Source organism: Sciurus carolinensis, chromosome 2, assembly GCF_902686445.1.
Source record: "Sciurus carolinensis chromosome 2, mSciCar1.2, whole genome shotgun sequence".
Classification (NCBI taxonomy): domain Eukaryota; kingdom Metazoa; phylum Chordata; class Mammalia; order Rodentia; family Sciuridae; genus Sciurus; species Sciurus carolinensis.
The window spans coordinates 112,643,924-112,664,184 of NC_062214.1; the positions used below are offsets into that span (position 1 = coordinate 112,643,924).

General features: G+C 34.9%; 2 protein-coding genes across 5 annotated transcripts in view; one reads left to right on the top strand and one right to left on the bottom strand.

Annotated features, from left to right (window-relative positions):
- Fsip1 (fibrous sheath interacting protein 1) overlaps window positions 1-20,261 on the top strand; it is a 203,852-nt gene that overhangs the window by 108,719 nt on the left and 74,872 nt on the right. The gene's annotated exons all lie outside the window — the stretch shown is intronic.
- On the bottom strand, window positions 14,409-14,762 carry LOC124976891 (60S ribosomal protein L34-like). The gene has a single exon (XM_047539951.1). It carries the CDS (start codon window positions 14,760-14,762, stop codon window positions 14,409-14,411), a length of 354 nt encoding a protein of 117 aa, XP_047395907.1.

The window sequence follows — 20,261 nt, forward strand, 5'->3', positions numbered from 1 at the left end:
TGTAATTTGGGTCTTTTTAAAGTTAACATTGTATTTTAATGCTTTCTGGGTTTTAGCCATTCATTTTAAACCTTTAGGTAAATTTCATAATTCTTTAACTTTGTTATTCTGATTTCTATATTTCTGATCCTTAGTTAAGAAATTCCCAGTGCTAATTTATAGTAAATGGAATAAGATCTCTCAATGGTCAAAATGGCTACATATTAAAATCCTTGAATCAGAGTTAAAAAAAAAAAAAAGCAAAATTTACAAAGTATAATCATACCCTTTATTTTCATAGTGCATCATAGTTTGCAAAGTGCTTATTCCCCTGCAGTTTAGATATTTATTTATTTGGCAACTAATAATTGTATGTATTTGTGGGGTACAATGTGATGTTTTGATGTATTTATACATTATAGAAAGATTGAATCAAACTAATTAACATATCCTTCACCTCATCTCATTATTTTTTTTGTGGTGAGAAAGTTTAAAACCTATTTTATGTTTCTTGCAGTTTTGATTTGATCTTCATGAAAAACTAGGGGATCGGTGGCATAGGCATCACTGCCCTGGGTATTATTGGTGACAAGACACAGGGTTTAGGGGCCTTATCCATCACTCATGTTTCCTGACTTCCAGGAGAATGCTTTGTTTAAATGTGGCTTCTATCATCATTATTTAACTATAGCTTCTCAACTAGATGATATTGGAAGGCAAGACTCTTGTGATTTTCTTCTCTGTATGTGCCATTCTATTTCAGGCTCAGCAGAATTGGTATTCAAATATTTGAATTCTTTTTCTGAGATGGGTAATAATATAGTTCTACCTCAAATAAAGGGGTAAGATACTTAATGCTTACTCTGGCAGATGCTTTGAAAAATTAAACATGGGTGTAGGTCAACCACCATGTGTTCAACTTGATTCCTTTGCAGGGATTTATTATAGCAGTTTAGCATGGAGAGAAAAGTGGGCAGACAAATCTTTTAATTAGCCCATGATCATGGAGTGTGCCGTATTCATTAAATAGATCTGCAAGGGCACAAAAAACGATTCTTTCAAATCATTTTTATACTGTTTTTGTGGTTTGTATTCTTGACTGTTCAGGAGCTACCAGACCATAAAATCCAGCCAGTGAGAACGCTGGAAGTCACAGAGCTCAAAGGTTTATTAAGTGGTGTGAAACTCTATTGTTTTGTGCATGTGTTAAATAATTGCTGTCAGTGCAAGACTGTTAAAAATTCCCTGCTAGTAATAACACGAATAGCACTTTATGGCTTCAAAAGGAGATAAAAGAAATCTCTTAGTCAGCACTTTGACGATATCACAGCATATGTCAGTTTGGTTATTGTGAGGACTTTACTTTTGGCAGATGCTCTCCCTTCTGGCAGAAGAGCTCTAATTACCATATAAATTAAGCTGGGAAATGAGCGGAGGGCATGCAGCCTGGCCCCTTCTGCTTGCACCCAGGTTTCAAGGGCTACAGTGCCAAGTAGGCATGTGGGCTGATGTGCCGAGAGGGCTTTGCCTCCCCTTCTCTTTCTTTCCATTCAGATCCTTTAGAGGAACATTAAGCGGCTTAGCTGCTGTGCAAACACAAGGATCTTTTTTCTTCTTCTTTTCTTTCTTCTATTTTTTACTCAGGATTTTCTCTTCAGCATTCCACGAATTAGCCTAATCCATTCTGCTTTAATTCAAAGGCACTAATTATGTTTCAGCATACATTCTTACACACTAAATTATAAGTATACCTACTTTAATCAGTTGTAACTAGTCCTTAAATTGAGGGTTTAGTACTTTACTTTTATAGGATAACAGGCTTTGCTGTGTTACATGACGGGATTAAACCCTTCATTTAGGATGTGAAGTTGAAGACACGGATGATCCATTCTTTTTTCCCTAAAAAGCTATTTTCTTCTAGCCAGAGTATAAATCAAAACTTTGTAATATTCTTTTACAATTTGTAAAAGGGTGTCTCATGCTTAGACTGTTTTGAGATATGAATGGAAAAGCACAATTTGTAGGAACATAATGATAATACTTAGAGTTGAATAATAGTTATAGTTGCAAAGTAATTCCCACATAAACTATTTCATTTGGTATTTAAATAACCCAGAGCACAGATAATTTAGGGATTAACATGAAGTGGTTACTGAAGGTTGCATAGTTAGTTGGTAGCACAGTTGGTACCAGTACAAGTCTCATCTCCCTGTGTGAGACTCTTTCCTTCCATTTCATGCTGCTCATTGACAGCAGGTTCCCCTGGCTGTTATCTTACGTACTTATAAAGTTCGTTATAAAATTATCTTTTCCTATCAGTAGTCTTTACATTTATTAGACTTTGTGGAGAATCACCATAATTTGTAGCACATAAAGAAAATTCGCTTGTGAGCATTCTGCCAAATTTTATATTTTACTGACAGCCTATACGGTAGGACATTGTTGTTTTGTTTTTTCTTCCTATGGTAAGTAATTGCTATTCTGGCTTCTTAAAATGCATTCTCTTTCTCCCACATGCTCACTCTCCCTCCTTTCCCCCTTATCCTCTCCATTCCCTCCCCAAAGGGTTTTAAGCCTCTTGAAAAAATTGTAAAGAAGGTGGGCAGATTACTATCCCCTATTCCCTGGAGAGGGCTAGTCAGATAGGAGAGAATTACAGATACATTCTCTTCAAAGTAGAGTTAGGAAAGAATCAAACTGATGGAGACATATCCTAACTTCTAGTTCATCTCTTGACTCTCTCATGGAAAAGCAGGACATCCATCAAAGGCCTCTGCCAGCATTATCTTAGGTGAAACTCCCTGGAAAGGACCTTACTTTGTCAAAGTCAAGAGACTCATCCTAGAAATTAACTTCTTGAAGAAGGAAAAGCACATTCAGCCTTGGTGGTCTCAGCTAGCGCCACTGGGTCACTGTGGGTTGCCCAGGGGTGACTGGATAAGGGCAAGAGGGACTGAAGTAAGTGTGCTCCCTGGCATATTGCTTCTTGTCTCGCTAAAGACTAGTCAGCAGGCAAGACCTTCAGTGGGATTGCTTCTGCTTTGGCTGGCACCTTTTCCAGTTTGCCCACAGTATCCTGTCTGTGGCTGCTGCCCTGTTGCTGACACTCAGCAGGAGTAGTTGCATCACTATTCACTCAGTGACCAAGGGCAGACCCTTCACATCTGGCACCTTGCTGTTTAGGTGAACATAAACACTTGACTAGACTCTGTTAATTATGCAAATATAAGGCAAATAAGTAATCACTATTCTGGGAGAAGAGTGATAGGAAATTGGTGGCCAACATCCCTACTGCTAGCATCTCTTAGTATGTGTTGCTGGTTGTGTGCACAGGGGTCAAGGAACTTCTGGGAAGAGAGGGAATCAAACTTCAATCCCCTTCTCTTTTTGGGCTCAGTTTTATTGCAACCTCTTTGATAGATTGATATTGCCCCAGCTGAGGTCCCTTGGGAGGAAAAGATTATAAGGATCCCAAAGGGAAACTCCCTGTGGAGAAAGAAGTTTGAACTGGTGACCTGTTAAAACCTTTCTAGGCTTGTGAGGGAGGGCTTGTGACTGACCTTGGGTTCCTGCTCAGTAGTGATTCTTTGGTAGAATGTGTGAGTTAAGGGAAAACAGCAGTGTTCAAGGGTTTCAAGTGTGAGATACCATGTAGTGGAACAACTGGGTTCATGTCAGTAGTGACATGACAAATGGTTTTCCAAGGGCCATGGAAACTATAAATGTAGACTCATCTTATACCTTTAAGGTAGGTACAAAGTGCTGAGGCCCACATGAGAGGTAAGGATCAACTCTGCAGGTGATTGACACGTTTCTCTAGACCACTGCCTTCATCAGAGAGGGGAAAGCACACTGACTGTCAAGAGCAGGCAGTGCTATTGAGCAAGAACCTGCAAAGCAGGGAAGGATGCAGGTTGGAGGCAAAGGAGAGAGCGCAGTTGCCAAGGAGAAACAGCACATGGTTTCCAAGTTTATTTGGGACCCAGCCTATTTGTAGCTACCTGAAACTGAAGTGATATTGTGCAAATAAATGTGAGTAAATAGGTGGAATTGTCTACTCCATGCCCCACATAACAAACAAAACAAACAACAACAATATTCCATATAAACAAATGCCCATTACTCAGACTTTCGTTTAAATCTAATGCTGCCACTCAGATCTTGGGAAATTTGCGGATTGATTGTGGAAGCCTCAAGGTCATAGTCTGAACCTTTAAAAATAACTTTGAAAGCCATAACATCATTTATTTAAAATGGATGAAAATATTATGTACATTCTATCCAGTCTGCAGTGATAATTGACCTTTATTATCATGATCTAGGATTTGAGAAGTATTATAGTACACCATTTATTTATTTTTAGTTAGACACAGCCTTCAATCATAGGGCTTTTAAAATTATTTAAATTTAGTTACACACTTAGTCAAAACCACTGTACAAGACCAAATTCCATAACATGAAAAATTTTGAGTCATTTTTGGTGAGTCCTTTTGTGCTTAAGTAAAGAAATTTAGTCAGTGGCCTTTCTCAAGGCATTTTGAAGAGAGTGTTCTATGTGAACAATTTCATTCTCAAATAACACCTTTCATGGGGCGAGGCAGAAAGGATGTCTGTTATGTATGTTTAGAAGATAGTTATGAGAAAAAAGAATGAAAATAATTTTATCTTAGTTCTGTACTGTAATACTGGAATATGATACATTACCAAAAAGAGAAAAAGTCAGTGTATTAGTTTATAATTAGTTGGGTGAGTAATGTAGAAATTATAGGAAGAACATCTATTAAAATATTTTATAAACTTGTATTCATTGTTAAAGCAAAACTCGTGTGGTTTGAATTTTGCAGTGCCCATACTTTGTTTGGCAAAGCCATAGTCAAAAAGGAAATGAAACAGTGCCGAGGTGCCACCTAGTGGTCACATCAGCATGGTTGGACAGTATTCTCTTTCTTGCCAGTTGAAATTGTATACCAGTGGTATGTTGCCAGCAGTGTAGGGGTTTCCTGTAGAATCTGTAAGAAATAAGTGGTGAATTCAATTAGTATATTGTTGACCTTGCTGGGACAACATTTTTACCTTTACTTCATGGTCACTGAAGTTATCCTGCTCCAAATTTATTTGAAAGTAATTTTATTTGGACAGTTTTTGTTACTCTTTTTGATAATATTTTTTAACTGATTATGTTAGCCAAAAATTGGGTTAAGCTTGAAAATCATAGCTTAGTTATAACTTATTATTTTACTGAATGTTTTCATATATAATATACAGAAATATGGTTATATGGATGATATCATAGGTCCTAACCAAAGCCTAGATGGTGGCCAGCTGCAATGAATTTCATTAAAGCTTTTCTTATTCTTTTAGGATTAATCACTCTTTAGTAGAATGTTGTATAAGAAAAAGATCAGTGGGAAACATTTTTTTTTTTTTTTTTGATTCAAATTCTTTTTTTATTATAAACAAATGGGATACATGTTGTTTCTCTGTTTGTACATGGAGTAAAGGTGTACCATTTGTGTAAGCATAAATTTACATAGAGTAATGTTGTTTGATTCATTCTGTTATTTTTTCCCTTCCCTCCATGCCTCCCACCCCTCTTTTCCCTCTATAAAGTCCTTCCTTCCTCAATTCATTCTTTTTTTTTTTTTTTTTTTTTTTTTTCTTTTATTGTAACCAAGATGTGTCAAAAATTTTAAATATGAACCAAATGACTGGGAATACAAATCATATCTCAATAATAACCCTGAATGTTAATGGCCTGAATTCATCAATCAAAAGACATAGACTGGCAGATTGGATTAAAAAGAAAGATCCAACAATATGTTGCCTGCAAGGGAAACATTTTTTTTTCAGTTGAGATATGCTCCCCAAATGTGAACCTTATCACAGAAATAGGCACAGGTGACTGACTGCAATCATTTCTTTCCTTCATCCTCAAACAAAATATCATTCAAAATTGTGACAGAATATTGAAGTTTTCCAAAACAAACTATAAATGATAGAGATCTTGAGTATAATTAAAATTCCCAGAGGTCCTTGTATACTTTATCTCCTCTGTGACAAGAAATCTTTGAAGTTTCTTTGTCATCAAAGACTGTGTGTGTGTGTGGCGGGGGGGCGGCATTTCATTTGTAGGAGAGAACTTTCACTGAGACATAAAACAATTTCCCCAGAAGGATTTTTGCTAGTATTGTTTTAGTATCCATTTTGAGCAATATTTACATTAAAAACCAACATTTGATAATATTAAAATTTTTATTACATATGAATAATTTTTTTGTCATAGAAATTTTAATGGAGGAATTAAATAAAACATTATTGAAATGTCAAGATGGCTCTTTAGAACATTCAGACTTTAGCTAGAAATTTTCCTTAATGATGTTCCCTAAATTTGTAGAGACAACCCAGATAGCACAGCAGTCATTTAGGTTTTAAAGTGTCTAATGCATACTTAACTGTACTGGGAGGTAATTGCTGAGAAGACTACAAAAACAAACAAGAACAAAAACAAAAAAACAAACAACCAAGTATGATGCAGTCAGGGTTCTCCAGGTCCTTAGAAGAGGCAGTACTGAGGCAAGGATGGAGTCAAATTGCCTCTGTTTCAGTCTGTGCTCTGCCCTTTACTAGCAGTATGACCTTGGAGCAGTTACTTTACTTCTCTATGCTTCCATTTCATCTGTGGGAGGGGATAGCAGGAACTTGCTTTTGCAGGGTTGAACGCAAAGTGCTTGGAACTCTGCCTGGCTATATGGTGGGGACTCAACACATGTCAGCAATTTTCATCCTCACCCTGTGGTGGGGAAACCAAAACAGCCACCACACACAAGAGGACAGTTTAACTGTATTTGATCAAGTAATGAATTAATAACACTTACTGGAGGAGCTCATAAAAGAGAAAACCGGGTGGGCTGGGATATCTTGGAAAGAAAAGAACAAGGAATAGATCTGGATTTTGAACATTTCAAAATAAATTTTAATGTTAAACCAGTTTCCCTATTTGATTTTCAATTGAGGAGAACAACTCATTATGTCTCTTGGTGATATTTCCTTCTGAAGGGCTAGGAACAAAGGATAAACTCTCCCTTTGTGCATCATTCATTTTCCTTTCATTCAAGCACCTATTTATGGACTATGCCAAGTATCATTTGAGTGAGTGAGGCAGGCAAGAATCACGGCTGTAGTTTTTATTCACCAGGTTTTTCATACTGTGTGCATGTGCTTCAGTGTCCTTTCCAGATTCCTCATGTTCAGTTTATTTTTTGTTTTCTGTTACAATATTGTTTATGATGAAAAATTTCAAGCATAACCATATCTATCTCTTTGCCAATATCACACTGTCTTAATGACTGTAGCTTTATATTAAAATTTAAAATTAGGTCATGTGATTTCTCCAATTTTCATTTTCTTTTCTAGTTTTCTTTTGGTGTTGGGGTTTAACTTAACCACTGAGTGTCTAACCTTATTTTTCTTTTTTCAAAATTATTTTAATTATTCTAGATCTTTTGTCTTTTTTTTTTTTTTGCTTTCGTCTTTTCATATAAATTTTAGAATCAGTTTGCATATGTCTATAGAAAATCATTCTGGGATTTTGATTGGTATTGCATCAATCTATATGTCAACTTTATTTTGAATTTTTCATTTCATTAACATGGTATACATCTCTATTTAATAGTCTTTGATTTTTGTCAGCAGCATTTTGTCATCTTCAGCATTTAAATTCTGTATATACTTTTTGGGATTTATTCTTATGTGAATTTATTTTATTTTTGAAACTGTTGTAAATGGAATGGTTTTGGTTTCTAATTGTATATTGCTAAAATATATAGATATAAGAGTAAATCTTGTGTGTTGATCTTTATCCTGTTAACTTGTTAAAATCACTTATTAGCGGTAGGATTTTTTGCCACTGATTCTTATGGATTTTCTTCATAGCCAGTCATGCTCTCTGTAAGTAGGAATGACTTTATTTTCAATGTGTATGAATTTTATTTCCTTTGCCTTTTTCTTGCACTGACTAGAACTTCCAGTATAATGTTAAATAGGTGTGGTGAAAGTGTACAGTTTTGCCTTGTTTCTGATCTTAGGGGGAAAGCATTCAATCTTGTACCATTCAGCAGGATGTTAGAGATAGGTTTGTCAAGCAGAAACAGAAATAAAAGGGAACTCCCTTTTATTCAATTTGGGGCTGGGAGTTCTTTTTTCCTTTACCTGAATGGATGTTGAATTTTGTGCCTTTCTACATCAGTTGATGATTTTTTTCCCTTTAAGCTGCTGATCTTGTACATTACATTGGTTGGTTTTTAAATATTGAACCAGTCTTCTATTTCCATGACAAACTCCATTTGGTCATTTTTTTTGTCAAGTTTTGAAATTCCAGTTGGAAATGCATGATAAAGGCAGCTAGCAAAGAACATATAGACTTGTGTTTGTGGTATTTTGGAAAACAGTTGACTTTCAGCTGTTGATCACTCAATTAGCTCCTGCTTCCCAATAACCCACTCAGGACCACCCTTTATATACTTTGCCTCCATCTCTTATTTCTACTTATATTTACTTTCATTCTCTCTCCCTGCTTTGTATTGGACTGTGAACTTCTATGCATTGGATTCACTTCCAGGCATTTCCTTCTTCTCTTTAGGCTTTAATTTAGAGCAGGAAAGTTTGGGGATAAGTTGTATTTTAAGAAACAAACAATACACATGTTTCTGATCAAAGTGTTTTAAATTTAAGTGATATTCAATAAGAGTTTTTATAATTTTTATCCTTTTATAAGGTCAAAAAATAATATATGGATGTCTTGTTGTATGTAGTCTCCTAAGATCTGATTTTAAATTGCAATTTATTTTGGGAAGGTAATGGAAACAAACTGGAGAGCAATATAAATGTTTGCTTGTGGTTGGCATAATTTGTCTGCTTCTCTGGGGGCTAAATTCCAAGGGATTTGTTTCTGGTGTTCTTGAGTCTGCAGACACAACGGTACAGAGATCCCTATGAAAGCAAGCCCTCATTGGGGGATCCTCAGCATTCATGGGCACTCCACTCACCCCCTTCCTGGGGAGCAGTGAGAATGCCGTGGGTTGTGGCATGAGCTCAGAGTTGCTGCTTTCTGTTAAAACATAGTCCTAGTTCTTTAAGAAGGCCATTAATAGATGTCAAGTGCACATTATAGGTTTTCGTCCTCAAGCAGTGCTAAGAGCAAATGTGTGGGGTTTTATATTTCCAGCTGCCCTTTTTTTTTTCCAAAGTAAAATATGTAGGCTTTGGTTTTCAGCAGCCCACATTTCTTCTAATAAAAACAGTTGGAACAAAATGTGTTTTATAAGTATATAAAAATGTCAGACCATAATGATTTTAGTGCTGCATATTTAAGAATGTTCACTAATACTGAAGATATTGGTATCTGTAAAGAAAGTCAATTATGGAAAGTAAATTACAGTCTACCATTTATATAGAAGCAAAGGTGGTTGGAAACCATGTTGAGACCCTTTTATTTGAGATTCTATATAATTTGCATGTTTTTCAGCTTTTAGTTATTCAAATTTTGGCCTGAAAAGTTTTTAACTTTTGTACTTGAAATGGCCCCAACATTTCAAAATCCTGTTTGTGTGTGGAGACAATTTATTATGTGAAAAAGTGCCTGCCTTGTGTGTGCTTGCTAGAGAAAGTGTCTCAGTAGGTGCTGGTGACAAAATCAGTGTGCTTCCTTCTGAACTGCTCACTTGCTATCATCAGACTGATACACTGAACTCCTTTTTGCTCTGCCTGCTGAGAAGCTTGAAAACGTTTTCAGTACCTCTCTAACAAGGTGTGTCTATAAGACCTTAGCCAATGTGTTTTGCTTGCTGACCATATATCTGGAATCATCTTCATCTTCTTTCTGTCACCTTTATTTTTCTTTTGCCTTAATTTTTCACTTACCTCCCTTCTCCTATATAATGTAGGTGTTTCTATAAGCTGCTTTAAATCTTTATTGGAATAATATGGTTATAATCAGATTTAAAAAAATCTGATTTATTAATTTTATTATTCCGTATATAATTACATTTCTGTAGCACTTTTGTACTTTTTCTTAATAATTTACAGTTGCATATGTACTCTTTTTTAAAAAATATATTTTTAGATATTGATGAACCTCTATTTTATTTTATTTATTTTTATGTGGTGTTGAGAATTGAACCCACTGCCTCACACATGCTAGGCAAGTGTTCTACCTCTGAGCCACAACCCCAGCCTGCATATGTACTCTGTAATGAGAAAATCCAGTGCAGAAAAATTTCCAATTCTCATTATGACAGGCTTTAAGAAATCTTTACTACTTTTTTCAAAGGATAAAAGTAATACTGGATGATTATAAAAATTCAAACATTATAGAACTGTATAATGTAGAAAATAAAGGTCCTCTATAATCCTTAAATATCCTCCATAATTAGAAGAAACACCCTAAACTCAAAAACCAAAAAATTATTAACCATTTGGTATATAGCTATATGACATGATTTTTAAGTTATTTTACAACTGATTGGTAGTGGGAATGATTTATATTTTCCTCTGTAAATCTTGGCTACCCAACTTTTTCTCCTTTATATACTGTGCTGTGATTATATATATATATATAACATATATATAAAATGTCAAGTGGTTATATATGTATATGTATATCTATCTATCTATTTGTCTATCAAATCTTCACAGTTCTGAAGGACTGTGGGACATACAACTCAATGTTCTTAGAATGTTTTGTAGGAAGGGATCATGTTTGCCTTTCATACAATGAAAAGGTTTAGAGGGTATAGAGGGCCATAGCTCACAGCCTGATCATGGCATAAGCATCAGATAGGCCTGTGTTCAAATCCTGGTAACTGAGTATCTCTGGGCAAGTTACCTTTCCTCCATAAGGTCTGACTTTTTTGGGACAGAAATAATTGTTTAAAACTGTTGTTGCCATGAGCAAATGAGAGATTTTATGTAAAGCATTTAGCATAGTGTCTAGTATGTAGTAAACACTAAATGAAAATGTTAGCTGTTGTTTTATTTTGGTTAATAATGGATTGCTATTTATAGAGAAAAATCTAGATACTCATGGTGCAAACAAGATAGAAGTTTATTTCTTTGCCATATGAATTGCTAGACAGAAGATCAAGGAATGACTATGATTCTATGATTACCAAGGACCAGGTTTTCTTATACTCTGATGTTCACATTTCTACCAACTCGTGGTTTAAGATGGTTTCTCCATGGTTGATATTCCAACCATGGAGAAGGTCTTGACTGAGAAGTTTCATGTTATGGGTACTCACATCCCATTGGCCAAGACTTATTCATATGGTCACACTCAGTAGCAAGGGAAGCTGGGAAATGTGCCTTTAGCTAAGTGGCTATATGACCAACTTAAAAGTCTAATACCATGTTGGAAGAGAATATACATGGGGAGGCAACTTGAAGTCTGTGTCACAGCAGCTGTAGCACATTTCTGAGGTAAGGCAGGTGCTCTGTGTATGTTCTCCTTAAGAACTGGTTCCTGCTCTGTTATGTAGGCATTTTATCAGATACCTTTATAAACTTGTTTATGTTTTTAAATTTTGCCAATTTATCAGGCACAATGGCGCAGGCCTGTAATTTCTGTGACTCAGGAGGCTGAGACAGGAGGATTGGAAGTTTGAGGCCAGCCTCAGCATTGTCAAGACCCTTAGCAACTTAGAGGGATCCTGTCTCAAAATGAAAAATGGTCTGGGGGTTTAGCTCAATGGTAAAGCATCCCTGGGTTAAATACCTAGTGCAAAAAAATAAAAAAATAAAAAAAAGTTTTATTCTTTGGGATACCTATTGCCCCATGTTTATGAACTTTTATTGAAAGAATCATTTCCTTCTATTCTAGATTATTTTAAAAAAATGCTTCAAGACCTCCTAAGATCTAGATTTGGGATCTTATTCTTTCCATTTTCCTAGTTTTATCACTGCATGTTTTAAGAGGTACACTTTATTCATTGAAATTAGTCAAGTTCTGTGGGAGCAGATTCAAGAGTTTCACTACTTCAGAATGTCAGATAGACTTCAGTTACATGATTATAAGTGTTCAGGTAAATGTGAAAGATTTAGACTTAAAGAAGTGAAGGTTTATTATCTTAATATCTTTGGCATCTTGTGGCTACTAAAATATTGGTTAAAATTTGTGTCTGTGACAAATGGAAAATTATATATCTAAGGAAATATTTGTGATGACATTGTTGTTTTTTCACCTCAATAGATGAATATTAATTAGCATTGACAAACTACAGTTTAGCCTAAATATTCCTGTTGGTAAGCAAATCTTGCAGATCCATGCTAAAGAGTACTGTTTGAGCAGGTTATCTTTAGGCAGAATTCCATGCCATAGCAGATATTGCAAAAAACTTATTTTAAATTAAAATCCATTGTTGCCCCCTGTGTCTATTCTATGACCATAATTTGAGTGTTAATCAGGGCAGATGCTTTAATCATGTCAGTTTGTCAGGACAACAAGTCAGACAAATGTTAAAGGCCTTGCAACGTTTGTCCAGATCTGTTTGATTTCTAAAACTGTTTTTAAGATATTCAGGGTTCTTGGTTGCTTAAACTTTAGCCTTTGGGGACTTGTTGGCTACTGCCATAATTGTACTGAACTGTTTCCATCGTTCCTAAAACTTTAATGTAAATTGTCAGAGCACAGAACTAACATTTCATGGAAAGCAATGTTGCTGGTTTAAATTCACACGGAGAAAAAACTGATTCTTAGATACTAAACAGCTTAGTGAACTCAGCTGAAGAATGCACTTGTTAATATGGATAGCTGAACATGCAGACAAGATCCACCCTTGTTTTCAAATTCTCTTTTGAGACCTTTGTAGTTGGAACTTTTCCCAGTTTAAAATAAAAATAATCATGACAATAAAGCAGTACCCCCCAAATTAAAGCACTTAAAAGCCTTTTGATTGCCTATCAGTGAATCAAGTCTCCACTGTTTAATTTTAGCAGTTTTTGTGACTTGGTGTGGTCAGATTATACAGGGAGGTGACTTGGGCCATGTTTTTACAGATTCTTTCATATAGGGATGGGACGTTTCCATCAATAAGCCTACAATTCTGATGCAGTTATTGACATTAGGTAATGATAACATAAAGCAGCATTAAAAAAGGAAAACCCCACACCCTTGATAAGGATGGGGAGTGGAGTTTTATTTTTAGAAAGTAGAATTTGGTAACAATTATATTTATTTTTCTGGTATTCATTATTTAAAATATTTTATAGTATTTTTGTAAAGTGTGTTTCACCATTTTATTACTCTAAATATGAATGCTTCTATATTTCAAACAAAGTATTCACTAACATTTACCTTTCCAATGAGATATTTTACTTTCATGACTATTTTTAAATCATGTGCTCATTTTGGTGGAGCTGCTCTTGTGGTGTTTAAACCATATTTGCATATTTTTCTTTCCTTATGAATGTCTTATTTCTGACTTACAAAACTATCAAAAGCTTTTTTGTAGTTGGGTATTATATAGATAGAACAAAAACATGAAAATGAGTATATTTATTAACCAAATTCATTTGTTAAGTATAATTTAAATTGTTTTTGTAAGTTATTAGAATTATTGACTGCTGGGCTCTATTAGCAAAGCATGTTAAGTATTTTTAACATTTTGTTGTTTTTAGTTTCTATAAGTCCTTTTCTTATAGATACAGATATTACTCATGAACACCTATATAATACAGTAGAATCTAGGAGTATAGATATGTTATATGTGTATTATATATTAGATATATCATAGTATGAAAATCTCCCTTCTTAATAATTATTTGTAAACATACTTCTTAATAAGTTTCTAGGCCTATATTATATTGTGCCTAGAAACCTAGTATACCACATTTAACATTTCTCTGTCATTGAACATTTAGATTTACATTGTGTGCTGTTAGGAATAATGCTGTAACAAATATCCTTGTATATTTATCTTTTGCATCTCTTATTATTTTCTTCAATAAATTTCTAGGTGTAGAATTACTGCCTTTAAGGGGTATGAAAAAAATTTAAAGACTCTTGATATATAAAGAGCTAGGTTCATTCAAATATTCATAAGTGTTTTCTAAGCAGTAATATTTTATCATGCTCTTGGGATCCAATAAGGGCATGATTTGAATAAGACCTAGTTTCTGCTCTCAACTCACAGTCTAGTTGGGGGACAGTCACATGTATGATAAGGCTCAAGTTCTCCAGAAAGTTTGTACTGATTTACTGTCAATATATGCAAGTATTTTGGGAATATGTATATGTGTTCTTTTGGAATTAGTACATCATGGAATACTTTTAGGAAATAAAAATATTTTTATTTTGGATATTGCATATCATGAATTATATACCTAAATTTTTTTTAAGCCTTTTGACTTTTTATTATTCAAAGAAGCTTCATTTTTTATTTGACTTTCTGACTCTGTGCTTGTGCCTTCAACACTTTCACAACGATTTTCTGTTCCTCAATAAGGAAAGCACGCTTGATCCGGTCACAGACACATTTAGCACACATGGAACCACAATAGGCTCTGCTGACATGTTTTTTTGTTTTAGACAATCTCATAAGGACTTTGGGTCTCACAGCACGAACCCCTCGAAGTCTGCCTGGGCACACACCACATGCAGATTTTGGTGCTTTCCCAACCTTCTTTGTATAAAGGTACATGATTCTATTACCAGGGGTTCGTGAGAGCCTAGTTTTGTTAGAGGCTGTATTGTAGGAAAGCCTACGACGGTATGTCAAACACTGGACCATTCTGAGAGCCTCTAGACACCGTCCCCGGAAGAGGAAGAAGCCTTAATAATATTTGACGTTATTAATCTAGGAAACCTCTTCAGGATTAGTGTCTTCATTTCTGCAGGAAGACATTTATATACAGTTTTAACATGTTCTTATTTCCATCATTTTATTGGACTTTCTCAGCGTGTGCTCCAATATCTTGATAGTTTCTGCAACTGACAAATAGAACACTACTCTGACATTTGGGACAGCTAATGAAGAACACTGACCTCATGTTGTTTAAAACTATCTTATTAATGTTTTGTTCTTTTATTCAAAAATAGGAAGATAATTATTTTATATGTATTCTTTATAAAAAAAGTCATATAAGAGTGGAATCTACCCACAGTAGTGAAAACTTATGGTAATGCTATTATATTTAACTTATGAGTTCTTCAGCACCTATTGCCTTAATATTCAGGACAGAAATAGCAGATTTTCCAGATTTTAGGATAGTAGGTTGATTGACTGCATCTGTATAAATAGTATGTTAAGTATCTGGCAGTTAAAAACAATTATTTGTTGTAAGAACGCAATAAGGACATTTTGGATGGGAAAACCACCCCATATTTAGTGTTGTCTGAGAGTTGGGAGAGAAATGTGACTCATGGAGCACTGAGCTGCATTCCCATGTCCAGAACACACAGTCTTTGGTAATAATTATTCTATTCACTGCTCAATAGGTTTCCCACATGTGAAGGCTGCCAGGTTCCTCTGGCTTCTAATTTAGGACCTAAAGGGATTTTCTTACTGGGTTCAAAAGTGATTTTTGAGCAACTGTATGACCTTCCCCATTCATTCAAAAATGGCCACAGACAGACATTGTACGGACTGTGGCAAGATAAATTATGTGACTGAGCTGTTTTCCAGAATGTGCTTTTTCAGGATAATACACCACGTGTTTTTCTTGTTCATTAGATTTTCTCAAGGTTTTCTTTATGACCGAGTGTATGATCTTCTTGCTTAAATGAGCAAGCAAACTATTCCTAGTAAATATGTAGAAGAGGTGGCATAACATCTACCACTGTACACTTTTAAGTTTTACTCATTTGAATTTCATTTGGTCATGATGAAATACATAACTTTATTTTTCAAGTAAAATAAATGAATTAGATTGCATATTACATAATTAAAATTCTGAAGGTTTGTACTTTCAGGATAAGTTTTTGGTGAGGCAGAAGTTTCAATTCGATTGCTATTTGATTTCTGGTTTACTACATCCTTACATTTTATATTTGAGTTTAAATTTAAGGAGAGTATCTTGTTTTTGATATTATTTTGGGATTTAGTTTTCCAGTCTGTATTATAGTGTCAAAATCTATCTGTATTTTTGCAGGTGGCAGTAGGGCACTCTTTTTAAGGGATGTGTAACATTCCATAGTGGGAAGATAACTAAATTTATTTCCACATTTTCCTAAATAGCATTTGGATTATTTTCAGACTTTTGTTATCATGAATGCTATTGCCATTAACATTCTCTCACATATTATCTCCTATACATATAAAGAGTGCCTCCAGTTTCTACCTAGGCGTGCAATTTCTGGGTTATAGAGGATCTGAATGTTACAAGTTAATGAGAATACTGCCCTTCAAAGTAGTTCTATCAGTTTATAAATTCCAACTGGCAATGCTGAAGAAGTCTTGATTATCCATATTCTCTCTAAACACTTAGTATTATTCAACTTTTACATTTTTGCCAATTATGTGTGTGGGTTTATAATGGTCTTCATTTTAAATTTTTCCATCACTAATGAGATTAAATAATAATTATTATTGCCATATTTTCCATTTCTCTTCCTCTTCCTTCTTTTCTCCTGTTCCTCCTTTTTCCTCTTTTTCCCCTTCTTCCCCTTCTTCCCCTTCCTCCCCTTCCACTTCTTCTTCCTTCTTCTTCACACTGGGAATTGAATCCAGGATCACTCTACCATTGAGCTACCACCCGATCCTTTTTCCCCCTCTCTTATTTTGAGACAGGGTCTCACTAAGCTACCCAGGGAGGTCTTGAAATCCTCTTGCCTCAGCCTCCCAGGTTGCTGGAATTATAGGTGTGTAACACTTCACCCAGCTGTATTCCTTTTTTTTTTTTTATGCCTATTCATGATTTTTGCCCAGTTTTAAAAATTGATTGAGCTTTGCTTTGTCATAGGAGTTCTTTATATATTTTTATACTAAATCTTTAGTGATTATATGGATGGGAGAAACTTATATTTTTACTTTTTCTAAGGTGACATTTCAATGATCACACATTTTTGCTTTAAAAAGAGTCATCAATATTTTATTTTATAACGAGCCTTTTATTTCTCTTGGTCTCTCTTTATCTCTCTCTCTTGCTCTCTTTTAAAGTCTCTCTATCAAGTTCAGAAAGAATTAAATTTTTTAAAAATTGTTGATGGACCTTTATTTTATTTATTTACTTATATGTGGTGCTGAGAATCGAACCCAGTGCCTCACACATGCTCTGCAAATTCTCTAACACTGAGCTACAACTCCAGCCTACAAAGATTTTTTAAAAAAACTCTTTTCACTAAAAATTTTAAAGTTGAATCTCTGATATTTTAAAATCCTTCATCCATCTGGAACTAATCTTTGTATGATATGAAATAGAGGTTCAATTTTCAATTTTACCACAGAAATTCACCACCTCTGTCATATATTAAAGTTATATATGTGTGTGGAATTTTTTTCTTGGCTCTCTTCTATTTCATGGGTCAGTGTGGCTATCCCTGTCCATATTTATTTTGTCTTAATTAGTTGACCTCATCTTGATATCTGATAGGACACAGGTCCTTTCCTGCTCTTCTTTTTTCAGAAGTATTTTGTCTGTTCTTCCATTGAATTTTTAAATCACCTTCTCATTTAATGAAAACCCTCTTAGAATTTTTATTAGCATTATCTTCATCTTTTAGGTCAATTTGAAGAGAATATCCTCTTCGTGGTTTTAGGTCTTCTAATTATGCATCTGGTATAGCTCTCAATTTATTTAATGCTTCCTAAGAGTTTTTAAAATTACCCTGTTTGAATCTTGCATCACTTTAAAAAATATTTCTTTCTGACTTCTTGATATTTTTGGTGCTCTTATAAATCACAAGTTTTAAATTATGTTGTCTGGATATTTATTGCTGGTGTATAGATATGTGTTTAGTTCTTGCATATTACTCTGGAACCTAGTCACCTTGCTGGACTTTCCTGTTTTAAGATAATAATTACTGGTACGTTTTTTTGGACTTTTTTTTTTTTTTTTGCAGTACTGGGGATTGAACTCAGGGCCTTGTGCTTGCAAGGCAAGCACTCTACCGACTGAGCTATCTCCCCAGCCCTTTTTTGGACTTCTTGTGTGTACATTCATAGTTGTCATTTTTGTTTCTTCATTTTCATTCCTTTTGATCCTCCCCCCACCCCTTAATGTTTAGGAGGAACTCCATGATAGTGGAGAGGTGCTGGTGGGCATTCTTTTTATGTTTTTGATTTAAAAGGTTGTGTTTTTAATGTTTTCCTATACAGTGTGATGCTTGTTGTAGGTTTTTTTTTTTTTTAATTAAGTCTGATGAAGGATATCCTGTCTCTATTCCTAATTTACTAAGAGTTTTTATCAGGGATTTACCAAAAATTTTATCAAATGATTTTCTAAATCTAAACAATACACTTTGAAAATATATATGGTAAAATATATATTAAAAGCAAATTAATGATAATATATGATTCAAGAATAGTAGTTATCACAGATGGAATAGAGAGAAACACTTGGTACTTGCAAGTTGTTAATGTTCTAGTTCTTTTTTCAAGTGATAGGTCATGAAGCTGTATTATATTATCTAAAACATACAGGTATAAGCATAAAAACATAAATGATTAGATACAAAAGTGGCTCATGCATGGACCTTTAAAGAGGTATAAGCATAGTCTTATGAACAAAGAATTATGATTAATTAATTCTGTGGTTTAAAAATATTTCATATTTGCTTTTAGGAGACTGTGTTGAATTTATTCCTAGGTTAGTTAAAAAAAAGTCTTTTAAAAATGCTCATATTTGGGCTGGGGATATAGCTCGGTTGGTAAAGTGCTTGCCTTGCATGTACAGGACCCTCGGTTCAGTTCCCAGCACCACACACACACACACACACACACAAAGCTCATATTTGTTCTTGATTATTATTGATTAAGCTCATTTATAATTTTAGAGACTTTTGCGAAGTTTTTGGTTGTAAGACTTGATGTCATTACTTTTATGTGCCTTCAGGGTCTGCACATCATAGGAGTGAAAAGTTCCATGATTATCCCATGCTGTCAATTGTTTAAGCTACCCGATGATTAATGACTCTCATTTTTTGGTTAACATTGTGCGGAATGTTCTGTAGCATATAAAAAATTTGGTTGGTCCTTTCTTTTGGTAACTTAGACCTTGCAGTTCTGTATTGAGCATGCTATGAATTTCCATCCTACCCTGTCCCATTCATCTCATCATATACAGCTATGGGATGATGTTTGTAGCATGTGGGGAGGATACTTGGAATAAATTACAGTGGTTATGAAACAGATTTGGATTTCATCCTTGGCTTTTCTCCTTACCAGCCATGTGGTCTTTAGAAATTTTAGTAACCACTATGAGCATTAGTTATCTGAAAAATTTGTATGACATTTTCTCTGAAGTTGTGCACATTAAATTGTATCTATTACCATTTGCTATTATCATCATATACAATTAATTTTGCATCTCCACATATACTGGAATTGGTTTCAAGCTCTGATCTAGATTTTCCCTTCAGTGTGCTAAAGGTGCTGATTGTTTTATTTTCTAAGTACTAAGAAGAACCATGGTGCTGGGCACGGTGGAGCATACCTTAATGCCAGAAGCTCAGGAGGATGAGGCAGGAGGATCACAAGTTCAAAGCCAGCCTTGGTAACACAGCAAGGCCCTAAGCAACTAGGGAAGAACCTGTCTCAAAATAAAAATAAAAGGTCTGGGGATATGTCTCAGTGGTTAAATGTCCCTGGGTTCAAGCCCCAGTCCCCCAAAAGTTAAAAAAAAAAAAATAAAGAACCACAGTGCCAAAATATTCTTACCTCTTACTTCTCAACAAGCAAATTTTCTTTTCTGTCTGCACTATTTCTTGAAGAGAAGGAGAGAGATGGCACTCTTGGCCAAGCCCTTGCTAAGGACAGTTCACAGATGGAAGTATTTGGGATGATCATGATGCTGAGAACAATACTGATCACAGCAATTGCTTCTGCAGGGAGACCTTTGTGATAGCACTGTGTGAACACCTTACCCTCAGCATCTCACTGGTTTCTTGCCCAATTCCCCAAAGTATTTCTTCATGTTGATATGAGGAAGTCTCAACTTGGAAAGGTTCAATACCTAGCCCAGTGTTGTACAATTGGTGATTGGCCAAACCAGGAGGTACTTGCCGATCTTGACTTCAAACCCACTCCCTATTCAGTTGCTATTCCCTTGAGTCTTTCTCCCACTAATTTTTG

What these genes read in the sequence shown, in the direction of transcription:
- LOC124976891 (XM_047539951.1), bottom strand. Translation starts at nt 14,762, where the DNA reads ATGGTCCAGTGTTTGACATACCGTCGTAGGCTTTCCTACAATACAGCC.